Source organism: Trichosurus vulpecula, chromosome 3 (assembly GCF_011100635.1).
Source record: "Trichosurus vulpecula isolate mTriVul1 chromosome 3, mTriVul1.pri, whole genome shotgun sequence".
Taxonomy (NCBI): domain Eukaryota; kingdom Metazoa; phylum Chordata; class Mammalia; order Diprotodontia; family Phalangeridae; genus Trichosurus; species Trichosurus vulpecula.
Genome location: NC_050575.1, coordinates 211,176,770 through 211,196,419, shown reverse-complemented (window position 1 = coordinate 211,196,419; position 19,650 = coordinate 211,176,770). Strand labels below are relative to the sequence as shown.

Sequence of the window (19,650 nt, the reverse complement as noted above, 5' to 3'; positions counted from 1 at the left end):
GAATGGTTACACCCTAGACCTCACCGTGACCCACTCTGAGCAAAAATGAACATTCCTCCATAACCTTTCATTCCTTCTCTCCCTATACCTCACTTCTAACCCTATTCATTCTCATTACCTCCAATCCCTCCCTCAGAACCTTCTCAGGGGGTTATCCCAGTTCTGACTTCACTTCTCTCCTTCTCCAATCTTGACCCTATAGTTAACTAGTTCAATTTCACATTGTCCTCTAGTTTTTAATACCTTACTCCCTTTTCCTATCACCGCTCCTGTTTTGTCAAACCCCAATCTTGGATTTCTCCCACCATTCACTGCTTTGGCTCCCCATTGTGAGGAAATCACACAATTGAGCTGCCTAGGTCTACTACAAATTTACTGAAACTCAACCGGGCCTTCATTGCAGCGATGCTTTTACGCCTCCCTAGCTGATTATCACACTCCCCAGAGCTTGTTTCCTTTTCTTCTCTCCTCAAACTTCCCACATTTTTCTCTCCATCTGCAACCCTGCTGAAGGCTTCAACTTGCATTTTATTGGAGAAAAAAAAAAACCATTTGTTGTGAGCTGCTCTTCCCTTCATCTCAGAATCCCTTGACATCCATCATTCTCCACTCTTTTCTTTTATTCTGATAATCAAGTGGCTCATCTCAGTAGTGCTAGGTCCTCTACATATATTTGATCCTGGAATTCCTTTATCTTATCCCACAGACTGCCCCCTCAATCATCCCCCTCTATATAATCTTTAATCTTTCCCTCTCTACTGGCTTCTTCCTCCTGCCAATGAATATATACCCATGTCTCACTTGTCCTTAAAAAATCTTTACGAAACCCTACTTTCACCTCAGATTATCATACTATATCTCTCTACCCTTTTCAGCCAAACTCTACTCAGTTCCTTCCACCTCCTCTCAAACCTGATGCAATCTGACTTTCAACTTATCACGACTAAAACTGCTCTTTTCAAAGATACTAAAGCTGTCTTAAATGCCAGTTCTAATGGCCTTTTCTCAATCCTCATCCTACACTTATCTCTCTAGCATTTGATACTATTAACCCTCTCCTCCTAGATACTCTCCTCTGGGTTTTTGACACTACTTTCACCTGGTTCTCTGACCACTTCTCAAACTCCTTCACTAATTCACCATATCACACTCCCTTCCCCAATTGTGGGTGTTTAATTTTTTTTTCTACTTCCACTTCATCTGAGCAGCTCTAACTCTTGAGAAGCTGGAATGGAACCAGTCCTAGGGAACTCCTCTTGGCTGCAATAAAGCAGCTGGGAAACTTGTTGCAGAGACCAGTCTATCAGTAAGTGTTACCTCCCACATAGACCACTCCTCTCCAGTCTTCTTCATGGTCTCCCGTATATTTTTTCCAAGATGGGGGGCTCTTTGCTGGTCAGTCATGTCTGACTTTGTGGCCCCATCTGGGATTTTCTTGGCAAAGATACTATGGTTTTCCACTTCCTTCTCCAGCTCATTTTACAGATGAAGAATTGAGGACAACAGGGTTAAGTGACTGCCCAGGGTCACACAGTTAGTAAGTGTCCGAGGCCACATTTGAACTCAGGAAGATGAGGCTTCTTGAATTCAGGTCTGGCACTCTATCCACTGGGCCACCTAGCTGCCCAGGAGAGCTTTACCTGGGGTGAGAAAAGGGGGATGGAATAGCTTCTTAGGACAAGATGAGAGGGTTCTTTCTTTCCACCATTGTGATTCACCTTCCCTTTGGAAAATTCTACCTCAGAGAACCCCAAAAGCCTGCAGTGGTCTCTGAGGGGGTGGGGCAAGAGTTTAGTTTGCAGGTGGCCAGGAGAGACCTTCAGGGCCCAGGAAGAATCACTGAATCTGGAGTCTGGAAAGGTCTGCGGGGCTTCAAACTGACTAGCAGTGTGATCTTGGTTTCCTCGTCTACCAAATGAGGCTAAGGTTAACACCCCTCGTGCCTTAGGACACATCCTTTCCCGACCTTGGCCTCGTTTGGGCCCCAGTTAGACCAGATGGCCTCAGACCTGATGCATTTTTGCCAGGGCCAACTCCCCAGTCAGTTGCCGCGCATCATGAAGGATACTTACGGGGCAGGGGGCGTGGTATCGGCGCCCACCAGAATGGGGGAGGGGGGAAGGTGCCCCCGACCCACCCCAATCCTCAACGGGGGCAAAGCCCGCGGGGCTTTCCCCCAAGCGGATGAGGCGGGCTTTGCATCAGAAGCCTCTCGCGTGTGAGCAGAAAGCGGAGTCCCGGAGACGGGCTTTAACTGGGGTGAGTCTTTGGGTGCCGCGTTCCTCCGTTTCTCGGTGACGTGCCCCACGCGCACGCGCTCCCGTGCTCGTGACGTCATCCCCATTGACCGTGAGGCCGCGGAATATCGGTTTCCCTCCCGTCCCCCGTTGCTCTTCATTTAGTCTCTGTGCCACTGGCCCGCTGTGCCACCTCGGCAGATCGCTCGCTGGGCCTCAGTTTTTTCATTTGTAAAACGAAGGGGGTCGATTTCGTGAAATCTGAGGTTCTAAAGGCCCTAAAGGCCAGTTCCGTTCTAAGGGCCCTCCCAGCTCTAACGGTTAAGGGACTCGTTCCCTCCTGCCAGGAATGTGCAAGAAGGCCTGGTCCCCACTTAGTGAGCTCCGTGCGGGCAGGGCTCTCACTTCCCCGTCACCCGGAGCCTAGCGGGCGCTTCATGCAGGTGGCCCTTTCCCGCGGGGGCACGTCCCCCGGACCCCAGCTGACCCCGGGGGCACGGCCGTTCTCCCTGCCCACAGGCTCCCAGAAAAACCTCTTTTAACGCAGTGAGGACGCCAGAAGAGGAGGGGTGGATTTCATGTTGGGTTTGGGGAGGCCGGGGTCAAGCAGGAGGAGGGTGTAGCGGGAGTGACACAGAAGGCATCTTGCTTCCCTAGGAAGAATGCCGGATTTGGAGTCAGGACCCAAGCCCAAATTCCAGCTCACTAGCTGGATAAGTCATTCCCTGGGGTTTGTTTTCTCATCTATAAAATGAAAGGGAGACCCATTCCAGTCCTAAAGCTATGCTCCCTGGACCCACTGTCCCCACAGGAGGCATGATTCTCTGGCGGGCATACCAGCAAGCACTGGCTGCTCACCCATGGAAGGTACAGATTATCACAACTGGTGAGTACTTCCTTGGCACTGGGAGGGACTACAGTAGGCTGTGTCCTTGGGGAGAAAACTGTAGACTCCCTCCTACCTCCCTCAAACCCTGTTTGCCAACCAGCATAGGAGCATCACGAGCAGGACAGATTCTCACTTACCCACCATGGTGAGGTGGTTCTACAAGTATAATAAAAACAAAATGCTCAGGATCCTTTTATGGTTCATTTTCATCATAATCCCACTTTGGTGCCAAGGCTGTCCTTAATGGATTGAAAGGCAGTAGTTAGTCCCTAGCACCTGCTCCTTCCTTCCCCTAGGGATAGATTCTCTTTCCCTTTATACTTTTCTTATCAAGATCCTTATTCCTCACAACTGAGAGTCTAGGCTGGGCCTGTCCTCAGGGGAGGTGAGGGAACAGGAAAAGCCATTCATGAGATGTGATTTGAAGAAGACTGAAAGGTCAGCCCACTCAAGAAAACCTCTCACTCAGACCTGCTGTGGGGACCTGAGATCTGTAGAGTCAGTGCTTTTTGTGAAGAGACAAATGTACGACCTGGAAAAAGGGCAATGCTATACACTAGAGTCTATGAATACCTTCCTTTAGCAAATGAGCCACCCTTGAAGATTAGGGCATAGGGCTCTGAAAGGACCACATACAAGTAAGTTTTCTTGGTTGAAGGGACCTTGATCAGTTACAGACCACAGGGGTGTGCCTTGGAATAGAGTTCTGGGCAATCCAAGACAATGTAAAGACAATGAACCTAGATAGGGTTAGGGTATTGTTGAAAAGGGGTAGCAGAAGTTGATGCTAAAGACCTTTTTCCTGTTTACTGCCACATCAACCCTAGAGTCTAAAATAAGTGGCCCTGAGTGGCTGAGTTCTTCCCATCTCACCACCTTCCCCCCCGCCTCAGACTCCCCTGGGTCTTTACCCAGCCCACTGTGTCCGACCACCCCATGTCCTGTCCTCAGCGTGCCCGCCAGGGCAGTGACTCACCTGGGCTGCGTGTGTGTGGTGACTCATGCTGCACTGTGTGGCCATGATGGGAATTGACACGCTGGGCTCTGTGCCCGGCCAGCTTCTACATTTGTCCAGAGTTGGCAGCTGCTAGAGGAAGGTCCCAGGGTGGACTTGGGGAGAAAAAAGGGATGACCCTTTTGCCTTTTCTTCTCACTCTCTGGGAGTGAGCCTGGAAAGTCTCTTCTGACCACAGATGAGAAGTTCGAGATTGTTTTGGGAAGAAAGTTGATGAGTACGGTAGAGTGAGTAGACCATACTTGGGAGCTCCCAGTTCCTGGACATCTGACCAGGATAGGATTGAGGACCAAAGCTCTTTCCAAGTCATGTTCTTTGCAGAAACCAGTTGAGTTCCAAGACCTGTCTTGAGGGTTTTGTTCTGGGTCAGGGTACAAACTGGACCAAAGATTTTCCTAAACTCACTAGATCCCCTCCAGAATACCCTGGTTCCTATAAAGTCCTTCAGGTTTCCATAGCCTAGCCCCACATTCCAGGAACAGCGTTCAAAGTGGACCAGACTGTGGACATGAGAGGAGGCAGCCCTCTGTGCCCTTTTCTTTTCTGGAGATCAATGACCTAGGAGCCATTTATATTATTATTAATAATAATAATAACAGGTGGCATTTACATATTTTGCAAAACATTTTACATATATTCGGTCATTTGATCCTTGCAACAAAACTGAGGTAGTTACGGCCAGCATCATTGTCCTTATTTTGCAAATGAGAAGATTAAGGTTGAGAGATTTAGTGACCTGATCAAAGTTGTACAGCTACTAAATGTCAGAAGCAGGATTCGAATGCAGGTCTCTCTTGACTCCAACCCTATTGTTCTCCTCATTGTACCACATATTCCCTGACCTACTGTGCTGCCACATAGAACATACCAGGAGTGAACCTTGCCCCTGGGTAGTGTCTGGTCCAGTCCCACAAGCTCTTGTTATGGCATTGGGTTTGACTTTTGCCATGTCTGAGGCTGGTTTTGTTCTGATCAGGCCCCAGGGGGTTTGAGTCTGGACCAGGAGAGTCTGGGGGAGAAAGGTGTCTGCTTCTGGATCGGCTGTTATTATATCATCCCTAACCCTGTGGGTCCTGGAGAAAACTGAGTCAGCCTTGTCCTTTCCTTTTGTAGAAGCTGTGTCACACACTGGTCCTAGGCATTCTGGGCCTTCCATAGATAGGTATTATACTCCCCTGGGGACACTGGCACTAACTCACTTTCCCCAGGGAGGGAAGCAAAATGTAATGGGAAGAGACTTGGACACAAAAGAACCATGTCTCAATTCTTTCATTTACTGGCTGTGTAAAAGCCTTCATTTCTCTGAATATCAGCTTCTTCATGTGTAAAATGAGAGGCCCGGCTGATCTAACGTTCCTTTCACTTTGACGTTCTGTGATTCTTTGGGCTAGGCTTTCTGTAATAGTAGAAAGAGTGCAGAATTTAGACTCAGAGAGAACCTTGGTTCTCAGAATCTCCAATCTCAGGGTTGAAGGGGACCTCAGGTTACTTACTCCAATAGCTGGACAGTAATCTCCTCCACAGTGTCCCCAACAAGTTGTCCTCCAGGTCACATCCCAGGGGTTGCCACTTATTGCCTGTGTGCCCTTGGACAAGTCACTTCTGTAAATGAGGGGGGCTGTAAACCTTTAAGGGCCCTTCCATTTCTAAGTCCTATGATTCTAAGAATCCTCCCAGCCTCCCAGGACTGATCCAGACCCCAAATCCTAGGATCCAGCTTCCGCTGGTCTAGACTTGGACACCACAAACTGCAAAGCTGTTGGTTTCCGCTGCCCCAGAAACCCTTCTTTTCAGAAGGGGAACAGGTGGCTGGGGTAGGGGGCTGTAGCCTCCAGAACTCTAAGGGTACCCTTCTTTCTGAAACATGGAAGATAAGTCCCTTTTTGTTCCTTTCCTCCCCTCCCCAATCACTGCTGTCCTGTGGTTCCAGCTCATCCTGGGCTTCTTGCCAGACCAAGCCCCCACCTTGATACTGTTTAATCTCCTGAGAGGCCCCTGGGGAGGAGAGGGGGGAGCTGGGTGAGTCGGCAGCACTGGTGGCTCTGTCCCACCGAGGGCTCCTGCTTTTCAAGGACATGTTTCCTATTTTCAATCCTCTGAGGAGCTGTCTCCAGCCTCCTTTCTTTTTCTCATTTACTTGTATCTATTTACCTCCCAACGCACTATTAAAATTTTACTTTTCTGCTTCCAGACTGCCTTTTGACCGCTGGGCTGTAGTCAATCCAGGAGAGGCAAGGAAGGCCCCCACCTTTTACAGGATCTCTTGAATCGCTTTGGGGCAGGGGGAGGAGGGAAGGGGACCTTGGGACTGCCTCAGAGGGTCCTGGATGGACCAGTGCCCCAGGGCTGGTTCTTTTTGCCCTCTCTCTTCTTCCTCCCCACTCCCATACTGGCTCTGCTGGAGAGTGACAGCATCAGAACCTGGCCCCAGCCCAGAAAGATGACGTCATTGCCTGCACCAGCTATCTGCCCAGTGGGCTCGGTGCCCAGCGATGCTTAGGGGTTCACAGTTTAGCTGCCTTGTTGCTGTATGAAGAGTCATCAGGTTGGATGTTCGGGTTAATAGTGTTACCCTCTATCCCTCTATTTTCTAGACCTCTAGAAAGAGAGTCAGACTGGGTGAGGGTTGTAAAAATGATCCTAGGAGCTGCGCCCAGGAAGCTGGGGCAGTTTTGGAGTTTGAGTCTGTTCAGTTCAAGTCAGCTTTCATTTTTGGAGCCCCTGTTAAATAGTTCTGCCTTCAAGGAGCTTGCTGGGGTGAAAGAACATGTGCACATGTTGGTACATACATATTGGAATAGGGACTGGACGTATGTTGTCATTGGTGCATGGAACTCCCTTTACCAGTGCAGATCAGCACTTCTTCCTACAACCTAGAGGTTCAGAGAATTACCTAGAACAGAGAGGTTGAGTGGCTTGTCACCTTTGAGTCTGTGTCACAGGTGGGACTTGATCTTAGGTCCTCCCAGATTCAAGACAGTTCTCTGTTCACTACAACATGCTGCCTCTAATATAAATGCAGATATAATGCAAAAGAAATAGGAAGTAATTTCCAGGAGAGTACTAACAACTGAGGGGGTTAGAAAAGGCCCTCTCTAGAGAGTGGCGCCCGAGCTGTACCTTGAGGGAAGCTAGGGATGGTAAGAGGTGGAGGAGGAGGAGGCAAGCATTACAGGCAGGGGACAACATGTACAAAAGCATGGAGATCGGAGATGGGATGTTGTGAACAGGGAAGACCATTGGCCATTTGGGCTTGAAACAGAGTGGCAAAGGGAGAATGATATGAGATGGCTCTGGAAGGACATGTTGGAGCCAGATTACAGAGGACTTTAAATGTCACACTGAGTTTGTATTTTATCTTAAAGGCAATAGGGAGCCACTACAGGGGAATGGTGCAGTCAGATCTGTATTTTAAGAATATCTGTTTGACAGGTAAAGAATATAGCTGTTTGGGAGAGGAGCTCATGGAATACCAGATATTGGGCCAATATCTGGCCATGGCATTCATATTCCTGAGTTTCCCCTTCCTTTCAACCCAAGGCAATGCTCGGGCCTTTACACCAAGGTCCCTCAGGACACCTAGTCTAAGGTCAAGTCCTTGCGTACCTTATCCTCTGCACATCCCTGCCGTTCAATTGCCACAAAGCCAATTCAGGTTGGGAATCGGACCCCAAGTGGTTCTAGCTTCAGAAGCCTACCCCCTGCTCCCACATGAAAAAGGAAGCCCTGGACCCACTTCAGTCTGAAGCAGAATACGATTATCAGTGCATGACGAAAGAGAACATGACTTACTCAAACTTTTTATCTCCCCATCACCAGTGTCTCTCACAGGTTCTCTCTACAGTCGATACTCAGCAAAAATATGTTAAGTTCTCTTGGTTGAAAACTGTCCCAGGTGGGCCTGCTGGAGAAAGCACCTTGGCATTGTGTTGGCCCATCATTTACCAAGAAAATGAGGCTGGAGGACAGGGTCCTGAGCTCTAAGTCAATGTTTTGCTTGCTTCCTGGCGCTATATACATACTAAGTACAGTGAGGGAAATGAGCCGAAGACCAGGAACCAAGAGACCTGAGTTCTAGCCCCACCTCTGCCCTTAACCTGCCCTATGACCTCTTGCTAAATCATCTGTTTTCTCTGTTGCCTCAGTTTCCTCACCTGCCAAAAAAAAGAGATCTGTCTGTATCTCATAGGGTCACTGGAGGCAGGGAGGGGTGTCAAGTGAGGTGGAGGTAACAGTTTTTAAAAAGGAAGAGTCCTTCACAAGGTGGTATAAGGGGCCAAAGTCTCTGGGGTTTATGCGGTCCAGTGGGAGCTCAGCAGAGTCACTCAGACACTGCTGCAGGTGAGAGACAATGGGGCTGATGTTCCTGCCTGCCGGCCCCATAGGGTCTGGGAAACTGAGCTCTGCTTGAGCCTCCTAGGGCCTTTTATTTGCTCTCAGTGGTCTCTCACTTGAAGGTAACGCATGACCCTACCTCCTCTTCTTCCTCCCCAATCACTTGCCTTTTAATAGGTGTTACTTTTTTTCTCCTGTTTTTTTAAAATATTATTTTATTTTTTCAGTTAACAAAACTTTTTTTTTAATCCCATTTCTCCTCCCCATTAGAAGAAAAAAAAACTCTTGTAACAAATATGTGTGGCTAAAAACAAATTCCTGCATTGGCCATATCCAAAAAGAGCCCCATTACCTCTCTGTCATCTGGGTAATGGGTACTCTTTTTTCTTTCCTATATATCCATGGCTATGGTCACCCCCTCTGGATGCAGAAAGAAACAGGCACATGATAGAATGGAAGACTAGATGGCCGGCATAGCAGAGCTCAGCAAGCTTCTGGGGCCCTTCCTCATCTTCTATCATGGCCCACTGGACTAGTTAGAATCTTCCACTTCCATTCTTGGGTCTGATAGAGACCTGGTATGTGTGTGTGTACATGGAGGTATTATTGGGGGGATGGGGAATAGAGCTCCCTTAAGGAAAACTGGTCATTTAAGTCACTTTGCTCTTGCTATGGGGAGAATAACTCCACCCTTTTGGGATTAGGATGAATGAGGCAGTGGCCAGGCTCCCTGTGCTGAGCTCCCCTGGAAGATTGCCTGGGGCTGCTTCATGGCTAAGGGTGCCATCAGGGCTGATTAACCTCTTCCAGCTCCTAGCCTCACCCAATTGGCTGTTGGCTACTGCTTGTCCATTTCTCAGGGCACGACGTGGGAGTTGGGAAAAGAGCTGAGCACACTGGGTGTGTGAGCCAGAAGGGTGATCGTGCAGCCAGCATGGACGTCAGAGCCAGCCAAGATACACGTTGGGGTGGAAGGATGTGTTTGCCCAGTTCTAATTGAGGGCACAGGGACGCTGTTGAGGGGCTCCAGGCGGGTGCTTTCATTACTCAGCAAGGCAGAAGAAACCTGGAGATTATGCTGGTCACTTTACACAGAGGCTTCTGTATATATGTCCACTCAAACGTGTGTGCGTGCACACTCACAGTAGAATCCATCATAGCCCATTGGGCACTCACTATTAATGATGTCTGTCTGAGGACCTGTGTGGGGATGTCTATGACTGCATGGGACTATGTATCAGTGAGCTCTACAGGGATTATTTTTCTCTCTGGCTTTGTCTCTGCTTCTGAATTCTCCCTTCAAGGCCTCTGAGGAAATGTGGGGTTGTGAGGTGAGGAGGCACTGGTTGTTTGTGGCTGTCTGCAAGCCAGAGGGAGACAAGGTCTGTTCTTTCTAACTTCCTCACTGGCTCAACTGCCCTCTCTGTAGCACCAGAATGTTTCTGGAAATGACCTATTCATTCTGTTTCCCATAGATCATAGGCCATAGATCTAGGACTGATGAGAGTCCATTGCATTTAACTTCCTGATTTTTAAAGCTAAGAAAAATGAGGCCTAGAGGAATTGAGTGACTTGTCAGAGGTCATACAGCTAGCAAGTGTCAGATTTGAACCAGGTCCTTTTATTCCAGAGGCAGGGTTCTTTGCACTGTACCATGCTGCCTCCATGCAAACTATGATACTTGGAGAAAGGAAGGATTTTGGTTAGAGCCAGGAATCAAACTCAGGATTCTTGGTCCTAGTCATGCCCTATCTACAGTACTTTGCCTCATGTCCCAGTTGCATTTGAGGTTCTCTCTCATATCAGCAGCTGGTGGGTCCTTTGCTTACTCTCAGGATCACCATAGAGCTCTTGAAATAGAAAGGATTTCCTGCCCTACTTGGAGGATCTTGATGGGTCCTGCTTATAGTCTCCTCATCTCAAGAATTAACTGCAAAGGCACAGCTACCCTTGTGACAGTTCTTGGAGATAGGGAAAGTTTCCAGGAAGTGAGAGGGACCCTCAGTGTAGAGCAGTTTCTAAAAAAAGGATGCCTCCTCCACAGGCCTGTGGATGAAGGAGATGAAGGGAGTGATCGCCAAAACCTTATGCTTAGTATGTTTCACCCCATCTTTTAGAAAACTTTGCTTACCTTGGATTCCCAACAAGGCAACCTGACAATATCTTCTACTCCCAGGGTCCCTGGTGGGGCTAAGTGACGTCATCTCTCAGCAGCTGATAGAGAAACGAGGTTTAGAGAAGCACCAAGTCCACAGGACCCTGACCATGGCTTTGATAGGCTGTGGCTATGTGGTGAGTCATGCCCATAGTTAGCTGGATGGTGATTTGAACAGTGGACCCAGGTCTCCATCTTCTCTGGTACTCTCTAGGCTCTTGACATCCGTCTCTTTATGCCCATAATCCCCAGTCTTCCTCTCCTTGTCCTCAGCTGTTTCCCCTATGATGTATACAATATTATTTACTAGCTAAAGTTTACCTTTTTTGCTTCTCCTTCTGTCCTGGGTTTGCCTTCAGGGCCCCGTGGTAGGTGGATGGTACAGGGTTTTGGACCGACTGATCCCTGGCAACACCAAGATGGATGCACTGAAGAAGGTGGTAGCTGATCAGGTGAGCAGGGGGGAAGTGAGGAAGGGAAGAGCATCAGTGGATCGGAAGGGGCTGTGATGATATGAATCTGTGTCTGTAGAAGGAATGTACTCTGACAGATAAGCATTAGAGTTCTAACACATTCTCTTCCTTCTCTCTTTTCTCAGGGGTGCTTTGCCCCATGTTTTTTTGGGTGCTTGCTCCCACTGATTGGCGCGCTTAATGGACTGTCAGCCAAGGACAACTGGGCCAAAGTCCGACAGGTGAGCACACAGCCCAAACTGGATTGAGTCTGCGGATATTGTTGGGCACGCAGGGGATCTGGGAGAATATTGGAAGTTCAGAGACTTAACAGGTAGTTTGGGTCCAGTGATAGGGAAAAAAGTCAGTTGTTGCAGAAGGCGGAAGGCATGCTTGTTGAGCACTAGGAAGTCCCATTCATTGGAAACCAGTCAATTATTAAATGTCTTCAGTGTGTAGAGAACTGTGGTTGGTCCTGGGAGAAAGTCACAGATAATTAAGACTTGTCCCTCCTCTCATGGAGCTAATGGAAAAGAGTAGAAAAGGGTATGATGCCAAGAGAAGGGAGTGTAAGACTTAACCTTTTCCTTACTTGTTTCTTCAGGATTACCCTGATGTCCTCATCAGCAACTACTATGTAAGAGACAAATCAGCCATTCTCCTTAAGGCTGTGGAAAATCTTGGGGTTTGGGCCTTCTCTGGATTGAATCTTGGCTGGGGATGACTTGGGGCCTGAGCAACTTACCTCTTGGACTAGATTCACATGCCCAGGGGTTGGGATGGGTCTGAAGGGTCTCTGAATGGGGGACAGAAAATACTGTTTCTAGATAAGACAGTGGTATAACTTCTTTATTTTTTTGTTTGTTTTTGCAGATCTGGCCTACTGTGCAGTTGGTCAATTTCTACCTTATTCCCCTTCTCTACAGGTAGGGGGAAAAGCCCATTGCTACTCCCAGAATATTTCAGGTTAAAAAATATAAGTCTGAAAGCTGTGTAATGCTCATTCCATCCTTAAACCCCTCAGCCCTCCAAGCAAAAATCTGCCCACAAATCAGGGCTCTTCACATTCCTTTGTGCTTTAGTTAGAACCTGTCACACCTCACAGAATCCTCTTCAGTCTGCCCTCTGGAGGGACAGAGTCTGGGCTGCTACAGCCTAGGTTAGACAGACAGGTAGGGTAGGAGGCCAGGTAGGATATGTCAGTTCAGTCAAAGAGAAGATATTTTATTATCCTTCAGTAAAACTGGTGGATATTGTACTGTTTGGTTTTGAAGCCTCAAGAAGGTTATAAGGCAACCAGAGAAAGTCAAATAAAATAGTTGGGGAGAGAGATGCGATCTTATAATTGGATCTCTAGTCTGGAAAAGGGGAAGCTAAGAGAAGATGATCTAAGTGCAAAAAAAGCCATATGCACCATGGATGTGGTGAACGTGGACTTCTCCAAACCCTGAAGTGTTGGGATGAGGGCAAACTCTTTGAAATGCTAGTATGGCAAACATATAGCTAATAAAACGAAATACCATATCATGAAGCAGGTAATAAACTTAAGGCACTCACTACTCCAGGAGTTGGTACAGGCAGGAAATCAAAACATTCAAAAAGCATTTGGCTATGTTCCTGAATGATGGCCATAAATGGTTACTGAGAGAAGCTGAGCTATTCTCTACCTTTCAAAGTAACACTGGGGAGCACAACCATACTCTGCCATAGTACAGCCCTTGGGGCCTCTGTTGGATCCAGAACACGGACTTGGGTAAACCACGGTTCTGACCCATTACAATCATTAATATTTTAAGGGGGGGAAGTGGTAGGGGAAGACTAGGGTGGTAAGATGAGGTTATAAATCCTGCCAATTTCCTGTAGGAGAAAATTTCTTCTGCTTCCCCCCCTTCTCCATCTTTCTTTGCCCCCATTGCTCTTCTCTTTTGTCTTCCTCATCTTTATCCCCACCCCCTTTCAATGATGCTTTTCCTGTTCCTCAGGTTGGCTTTTGTCCAGTGTATTTCTGTTTTCTGGAACACCTACGTATCCTGGAAGTCACATCAGTCCTGAGTCGTTATGCCCCACCACCTTGGAGCTATATCTCTTGACCCTTGGATGGGTTCATATGTCTTCAGAGCAGTTTTTAGGATGCCAAGCCACTGGACAGAAAGGACTGCTGGGATGGAACACTAAAATGAATCAGTCCCCCCGTGAAATGTAAATAGTACAACCTTGCAGGTAGTTTTAGAAAATTAAAACTGCTGTATCTTGCTTCCTTTGCTACCATTATGTGCAGTCTTTGCCTAATTTCCTGCTCATTTCTTCCTAACCCAAGTTTGGCTAGACCCTTAATTCACCCTAGACCTTCACAGACACCTCTACCTTAACTAATGGCAGTGATAATTGATGTGATTTGTGGCTCTAGACACAGAATACAGTTCCAACAGAAACTTAATCAAAGACCTGTGATGAGGTTTGGTATTCCACCCCAACCTTTCCTCCTCTCTGACTGAGGGAAAAATTCAGTCAGGGTGAAGCCAGAGCTCAGCACCTATCCGTCTTTTCCCACCCTTCTTCCCTGGGTTAAGAATAAAAGAATCAGCTAGGCTAGACCACTGGGTAATTCCTCTTGGCATAACTATCATCTGCCCAGGGTAATGGAGTAAATAGAATGTGCCCTTTTGGGTCTGGGAATTTCCTGGGTATCAGAAACTACCTGCTTTTAAATCCTCAATTAAAAGACCCTGGACTTTTACATTTCAGGATCTAGACCGAAGTACAAATGGTAGGGAGCCTTTAGGAAAAGAGAATTAGCTCAGTGGATTAATTTGGTCCCTTTTGCCCGTGAGGACAGCCTCTGGCTGCAGACCTGGAAGCGCAGGCTATCAGGGTTGTGTGCCAACTGTACAGTCCCCTTTCGTTCTCTTAATCTAGAATTCAGAGCCTTCTGTTCAAAACGGATGAACTGTAGTCAGAACCACGGACAGTTCCACAATTTTGCCTTTGGTCGGCTTCGGCTTTCCTTTCTCCGCAAGGAAAAATTTCCCCTAGAAGTTGAGATTTCCACGGGGGCGGGGGGGGTGGGGGGGTGGGGAAGAGAGGAGGGGTGGTGGTGCAGGAAATAGGAAGATGCTGTAGACTGAATTGAAAACGGTGCGTGGTCCTCCTGGGTCCTTCGGTCCAAGCCTGGACTGCCCACGTCCGGGCCCATCTGGAATTCATGTTATGCATAACGACTCCAAGCACCATCCTGGGCGCTTGCCCCTAGAGGTGACAGGCAGTATTCCATTCCGGGGGTCTTGTCCCTGGGGGAGTCCAGCTCCCCGCCTTGCCGGTCTTGGAGCTGCGGTTCTGTCAGTACATCTACAATCAGTGCATGTCCTTCACTGACGTCAATCGGAGCTGCCCCATCTCTATATAAATCTGGCGGCAGCCCCGGGACACTCCCCGCGTTCCCCAGGCACTGGCTACCGGCCCCGTGCTCCCAGACTCCGGTTTGGTTGGGACAGTGACTGAAGCTCTGCTACACCCCCGCGGCAACACACTCGGAGAAACCCGTGAGTGGCTCATTCTGAGCGCACCCGCGCCCCTAGCTCAGCGCCCTCCCGGACCAGCCCTTTATTGCTTGCTCCTCCAGCTGCTTTGCTGGGTAGCCTAGTCCTCTTCCCGGGCGGGCTGGGAGGTGGGATGGCTTCATCACGGGAAGTGTCCCAGATCTCTTATCATCTCCAAGCGAAGAGAAAAGGGTCGCTGGGGTGTGCGCCTAAGCTTCAGCGGCTGTCTGGGCACGTGGTGGACTTGGTGGGGCAGGGCACGTGGTGTCCGAGGTTGGAACGGGAGGGAATGTGCTGGGGTAGAAGTGGCCAAAAGCCTGGGGCAGCCCTGGATCCGCCGCCCCCACACCAGCCGGTCTTCCGCGCGCCCTACCCCTTGTATGTGTGCCTCCCAGGGACCGGCAGCGGCGGCACCAACACCATGAAGCGGCCAGGGCGCACCGCTCTGTTGGCGGCATTGCTGCTTCTCTTAGTCCAGCTGTGCCCGGGCAGCGGCGGCCGGGGGACTCTGGAGGCGGCGTCCCCCCGGGACGAGGGTCTGGACCGGAGTTTGCGGTGGAGTCCTAGGAACCAGGCCGGAGGAGCCCGTGCTCTCCTCCTCCTCCTGACTGAGCGTTTCCCGCGTTTGGTCTCTGGGACAGGGGCCCTGTCCTCGCCCCTGGGCTATGGGTCCAAGCCCAAACGGGACGAACCTTCTCTCTCCATCGACCTGACCTTCCATCTGCTGCGGACCCTGCTGGAGCTGGCACGGACGCAGAGCCAGAGGGAGCGCGCCGAGCAGAACCGGCTCATCTTCGACTCGGTGGGCAAGTGAGCCCGGGCGGGCCAGCCCTGTTCTGCCGCCTGGGACTCAAGCGGCGGCGTCGGGGGGGCCAGTCCTCGAAGCCCCCGGAACTGTGCGGGGAGTGGCCTAGTTCGGCCCCCTACTGCGGACGGTGTTTCTGTTTTCTAATAAAAGCGATGAAGAGTTGGTGTCTCCCGCTTTGATGCGGGGGCGAGGGGCTGGGGCTGGGGCGGAGGGGGACACAGGGCTGAGACCATAGACCAGGCCACTCTGTAGGACCAGACTCAATCCCTTTCTGTGGAACCCCACCCGACTAGCCTAGATTAAGGGGAAGAGGGGATAGATCCTTCTCCAGACTCTCAGAAAACAGTTTCAAATCCACTTTCCACTCCTCAGATCCCTCCGAAAGCTGAACGCTCAGGGTTTTCCGGGCTACCATTCCATCTACAAACACCTCTGCTTCCCTCCAATTGTTTCCCAAGCCAAATCTGAGTAGACAGTGACCCGCCGCCCCCTCCCCTCGTCTCCAGCTAAGGTTTGACCTCGGTAGAGCTTCTTCTTCCCTGGGTGAAGGACCCTAAATAGATCAGGGACCTAAGGGGGCGGGGCTGCCGTTAACCTCTGGGAATGGGGAGAAGAGAAAGTGTGAGCACGTTGGGCCTGGACACCGGGCCGCGAGCCCACGGGGACAAAGAGAGAGAATTCGGAGCATATAAGGCAATCACATCCTTTATTGAGCCTCAGGGCAGCTGAAGACTCGTTCTCTCCCCGTATCTTCTGAGTTATTCTTATGTGCCTGCAGGAACCTCGAAGGTTTTCTTAAGGCCAAGTCAGTGCACACCTGTTCCGAGGAAAAGACTCAGTTGGGAGGGCGTGCTAAGAGGACCCCAGAGGGTGCATACAACTCCATTTAGACCAGAAGCTACTGAGCCTCTCTCTGGTTCAGTGCTTGAACAGCATTTCCTACAACCAGGCCTTTGGAAAAGGCAGGGAGAGGGAAAGGATAGGGCAGATATTACTCTTCAGAAACTCAGGGCTCTGGAGGGAATATAGGAGCCCGAGAAAGGCACTTGCATACCTAGGTAGTACCCTAGCTTCCCTGGGTACCTTAGCTCTGTAACTGCTGGGAATCAGGGGAGAGGAGCCAATCCACCTTCTGCTCTAGCCTTGACGGCATCTCCACAACCTACTAGGGCTCACTTACCCTCCGAAGCCTCCAGTCTCTCTTCCTCAGCCCCTGCACTGCCATCCTCCCCTTCCAGCACCAACTCCTCTTCTTCTTCCTCCCCAGAACCCCCTGGGGCAAATATAAAAATCTGATTACATAGGCTTGGACCCCTCAGCTCCTTCATGTCCCTTAATTAGCCCCAAACCCAACTGCACAATATGATACAGGAGGTGCAGGACCACCTCTATCTATAGTCAGAGAACCTGAATTCAAATCATATTTCTGAAGCTTACTTCTTGTGCAGCCTTGGGCAATTTACTTCACCTTGCTGGGACTCAGTTTCCTTACCTGTAAAATGAGGGAGGGGGTTGGACTAGATGACCCTTAAGGTCCCTTCTAGTTATCATCCTATGATACTGGTTCTGCTGTGTGACTTTGGATGAGTCACAACATCTCTGGGCTTCAATTTCCTGAACTGAAAATAGGTAGTGGGACCTTCCAGGTCCCTTCTCTCTCTAAATCTATGATTATATTACAATAAATTACCTCCAATTCCCCCCTCTTCCCCTTTCCTTTGGTCCAAGCATTTCAGTTTACCAGTATCTCCCCAGGGCTCTCACCAGTCTGGAAATCGATTGTCCGCAGCATCTCAGCCACATGATCCACACTCACTGAGAACTGTTCCATGCTTTCATATCCTGGTTCTGGACGCCCAGCCAGCTCCACTTTTGCCATGTCCCCAACCCTACAACAGTGGGCTCAACTCAACCCTGCAATGCCCCCAAGGAGATCTCCTTCATTGAGACCCCTAAACCTTCCCTGATTCTTCAGCCCAGGCCCAAAGATGGACCCCCACCCCTTCCTGCTCAAGGAGCACAGTCGTCTCAGACACATATACCCTCACCCCTCCCTCTTCCCCTTTTATCAATCTCCCCAGCCCAGCTAAGAGTGAAGCCCAATACATCAGACTCACTTTTTAATCAGCTCCTTGGCCTGCTACAGGGGGGGAAAGGAAGAGCAAAAGTGAGGCCAACATAGCCAGCTTCACCCCAGTCTAACCTAAACATGTATCTGAGGAGCCTCCCCACCCCACACCCTCTCCAGCCACTAAGGCCTTGTGGCCCTGTAGTTGCCATACCTGGAGGTAGAGAGCCATTTGTGGCTCCTCCATGGACTGAATGGCAGACTCCACAAGCTTAGATGAAGCCTCTAAGTGGTCTCCATATTGACGGATGAGCCCTCGAACCCGCTGAAGCTTCTCCTCCTGCTCCCGGGCCAGGGCCTGAAGCAGCTCTGCTTTTCTCTCTTCCAGCACTGCACACAATGTCTCAAACCTTTGTCCCAGTAGTTGCTTCTGTCTTCGACTGTTGTCCTAAGGTTGGAGTAGAGATGTTGAAAGGAGGGTCCCTCAAAAGACCGAGGGTCAGGCACCCAGAAAAAGCCCAGAGTGACTCCTAGAACCTGTGCTGTCTGGGTCCTGCTATGAGTCAGCTACCACTGATGGGCACAGAGCTGAGAGGTGTCACATACCCACAGGCACTCATAAGCATAAGCATGTCCCACACAGGATTTGTTTGGTCCCATCTAACAGTCTCACTCCCAAAAGAAGGAGGAAGAAAGGTTTGGGGAGACGAGAAGACATTCTGATGAGATGGGGGCCAGGAAAAGGCATAACTATACAATTCTTCAATACACACAGGAATTCCTGGTCCTAAGCCCTGTGTCTGGGATGGCAGTCCAGAGAAATGCTTTTCTCTGCCCCTCCCCCCACTAGGTTCTAGGCATCCCATTTTCCTTGGGCCCTGACTGCCATAACAGCAGTTATCCACCCCCCCTAGTCCCACCTCTCCATCACTTCCCCTGAAGATGCTCCACACTTACTTCAATGGTCTGGCACACCTCTTCCATCTGAGTAATGACTGCCTGGACCCGGTCATTTCCAGCCACCAGCATAGCAATACCATCGCTCAGCTCACTCTGCCACATATGTCAAGCACAAAATGATTCTATGCCTAGGCATCTTCCTACTTCTAGGCACTCCCCCTCCCTTCAAACACATAGCCAGGATGGACAGCAACAGAAGTGGTTAAGGAATTCTTGCCTACAATATCCTTAAGAAACTATTTCAGAAAATCTAACCCCAGGGAAGCTGAGTCTTCAGAGGCTAGAAAAGGAGGAAGGGGGTGAATCTCAGGGATTCTGAACCAAATGTGTGCAGGTTGTAGGAAGTGAGGAAGAGGATGGATTCCAAAGGACCTCACAGTTTGGATAAGATATAGACTCCAAGACCCCAATCTCTCTCCCAACATTTGAGGTTGTTACCTTCTGGCGCTTGTAGATATTGGGTAGTGGTGCCACCTCACAGTCTTTGTGAGCACCAAACACCTTGCAGAGGGAGCAGGTGGGCACCTCACAGCTCAGGCAATAGATGTTAATCTTCTCCTCCTCGTGTTCCTCACACATTAGGTGCTGCTCTGCTTTAGAATGCAGAGGCCTGGACAGAGATAGCACAGGGCTCATCAGGGGGCTGGCAAGCAGGGTTAGTAAAGACAGGTCTGAGCAGATGAGAAAGTGGATGTTGCATCTAGTAGCCAAAAAATTCCCACTGTCTGTCCTGTCTATGGGCTGTATATCTAGGGCCCTTGTCAAATCTCTTAAATGCTTTCCTTCAGAGGAGAAGACCATCCCAGGATAATGGCTATCCCAAGGTCTACAAAGAGTCAAACAGGAGGTATAGAGATGGGGGCTAGATCTGTGATTTCATTGATTTAGGGAACTCTCACATGAGGAAACTCCCTTCACCAATATAGGTTAGCATTTCCTCTGCAACTTTTAGTCTGAGAGTTTCCTAGAGCTCTGAGAGACCAAGTGATTTGCCCAGGGTCACATAACCAGAAGATGTTCAGAAGTGGGATGTAAACCCAGGTGTTCCTGGCTCCAAAGCCAGCTCTCTCGGTCCACAACTAGGTATGGATAGGAATAAGGACTGAGATTGACACATGAATTCATTCTTCTCATGGGCCAGTTGTATTTACCTAGTTTTAAGGTCTGAGATCACCTCCTAAATCCAGTTAGCCTT

The 19,650-nt window shown here is 49.5% G+C and overlaps 3 protein-coding genes across 6 annotated transcripts in view; 2 read left to right on the top strand and 1 right to left on the bottom strand.

The window, feature by feature from the left end:
* The first annotated feature begins 2,142 nt into the window (after positions 1–2,142).
* Positions 2,143–13,448, top strand: MPV17 (mitochondrial inner membrane protein MPV17). Of its 2 annotated transcripts, XM_036751181.1 has the most exons (8): positions 2,143–2,259; positions 3,049–3,123; positions 10,653–10,768; positions 10,991–11,083; positions 11,230–11,325; positions 11,688–11,720; positions 11,957–12,009; positions 13,066–13,448. In XM_036751181.1, the coding sequence occupies exons 2-8, from the start codon at positions 3,054–3,056 to the stop codon at positions 13,133–13,135; spliced, it is 531 nt and encodes a 176-aa protein (XP_036607076.1). In that variant the 5' UTR covers positions 2,143–2,259; positions 3,049–3,053; the 3' UTR covers positions 13,136–13,448. The 2 variants fall into 2 exon arrangements, with proteins under 2 accessions (XP_036607076.1, XP_036607075.1); XM_036751180.1 differs by lacking the exon at positions 2,143–2,259 and having other exon boundaries at positions 2,905–3,123.
* Positions 13,449–15,040: 1,592 nt separating this feature from the next.
* Positions 15,041–15,433, top strand: UCN (urocortin). Its single transcript, XM_036748624.1, has one exon. The coding sequence runs from the start codon at positions 15,041–15,043 to the stop codon at positions 15,431–15,433; it is 393 nt and encodes a 130-aa protein (XP_036604519.1).
* Positions 15,434–16,114: 681 nt separating this feature from the next.
* Positions 16,115–19,650, bottom strand: part of TRIM54 (tripartite motif containing 54) — a 39,089-nt gene continuing 35,553 nt past the window's right edge. The window contains exons 3-10 of one of the 3 annotated variants that reach the window (XM_036750846.1): positions 18,894–19,065; positions 18,453–18,548; positions 17,710–17,943; positions 17,545–17,567; positions 17,192–17,316; positions 16,865–16,919; positions 16,608–16,700; positions 16,115–16,244 (exon numbers count right to left, since the gene is read on the bottom strand). In XM_036750846.1, coding sequence (XP_036606741.1) covers positions 16,634–16,700; positions 16,865–16,919; positions 17,192–17,316; positions 17,545–17,567; positions 17,710–17,943; positions 18,453–18,548; positions 18,894–19,065 — 772 coding nt within the window. In that variant the 3' untranslated portion in view covers positions 16,115–16,244; positions 16,608–16,633. The remainder of the gene's footprint in view (positions 16,245–16,607; positions 16,701–16,864; positions 16,920–17,191; positions 17,317–17,544; positions 17,568–17,709; positions 17,944–18,452; positions 18,549–18,893; positions 19,066–19,650) is intronic. The other 2 variants (XM_036750847.1, XM_036750848.1) reach the window with 2 other exon arrangements.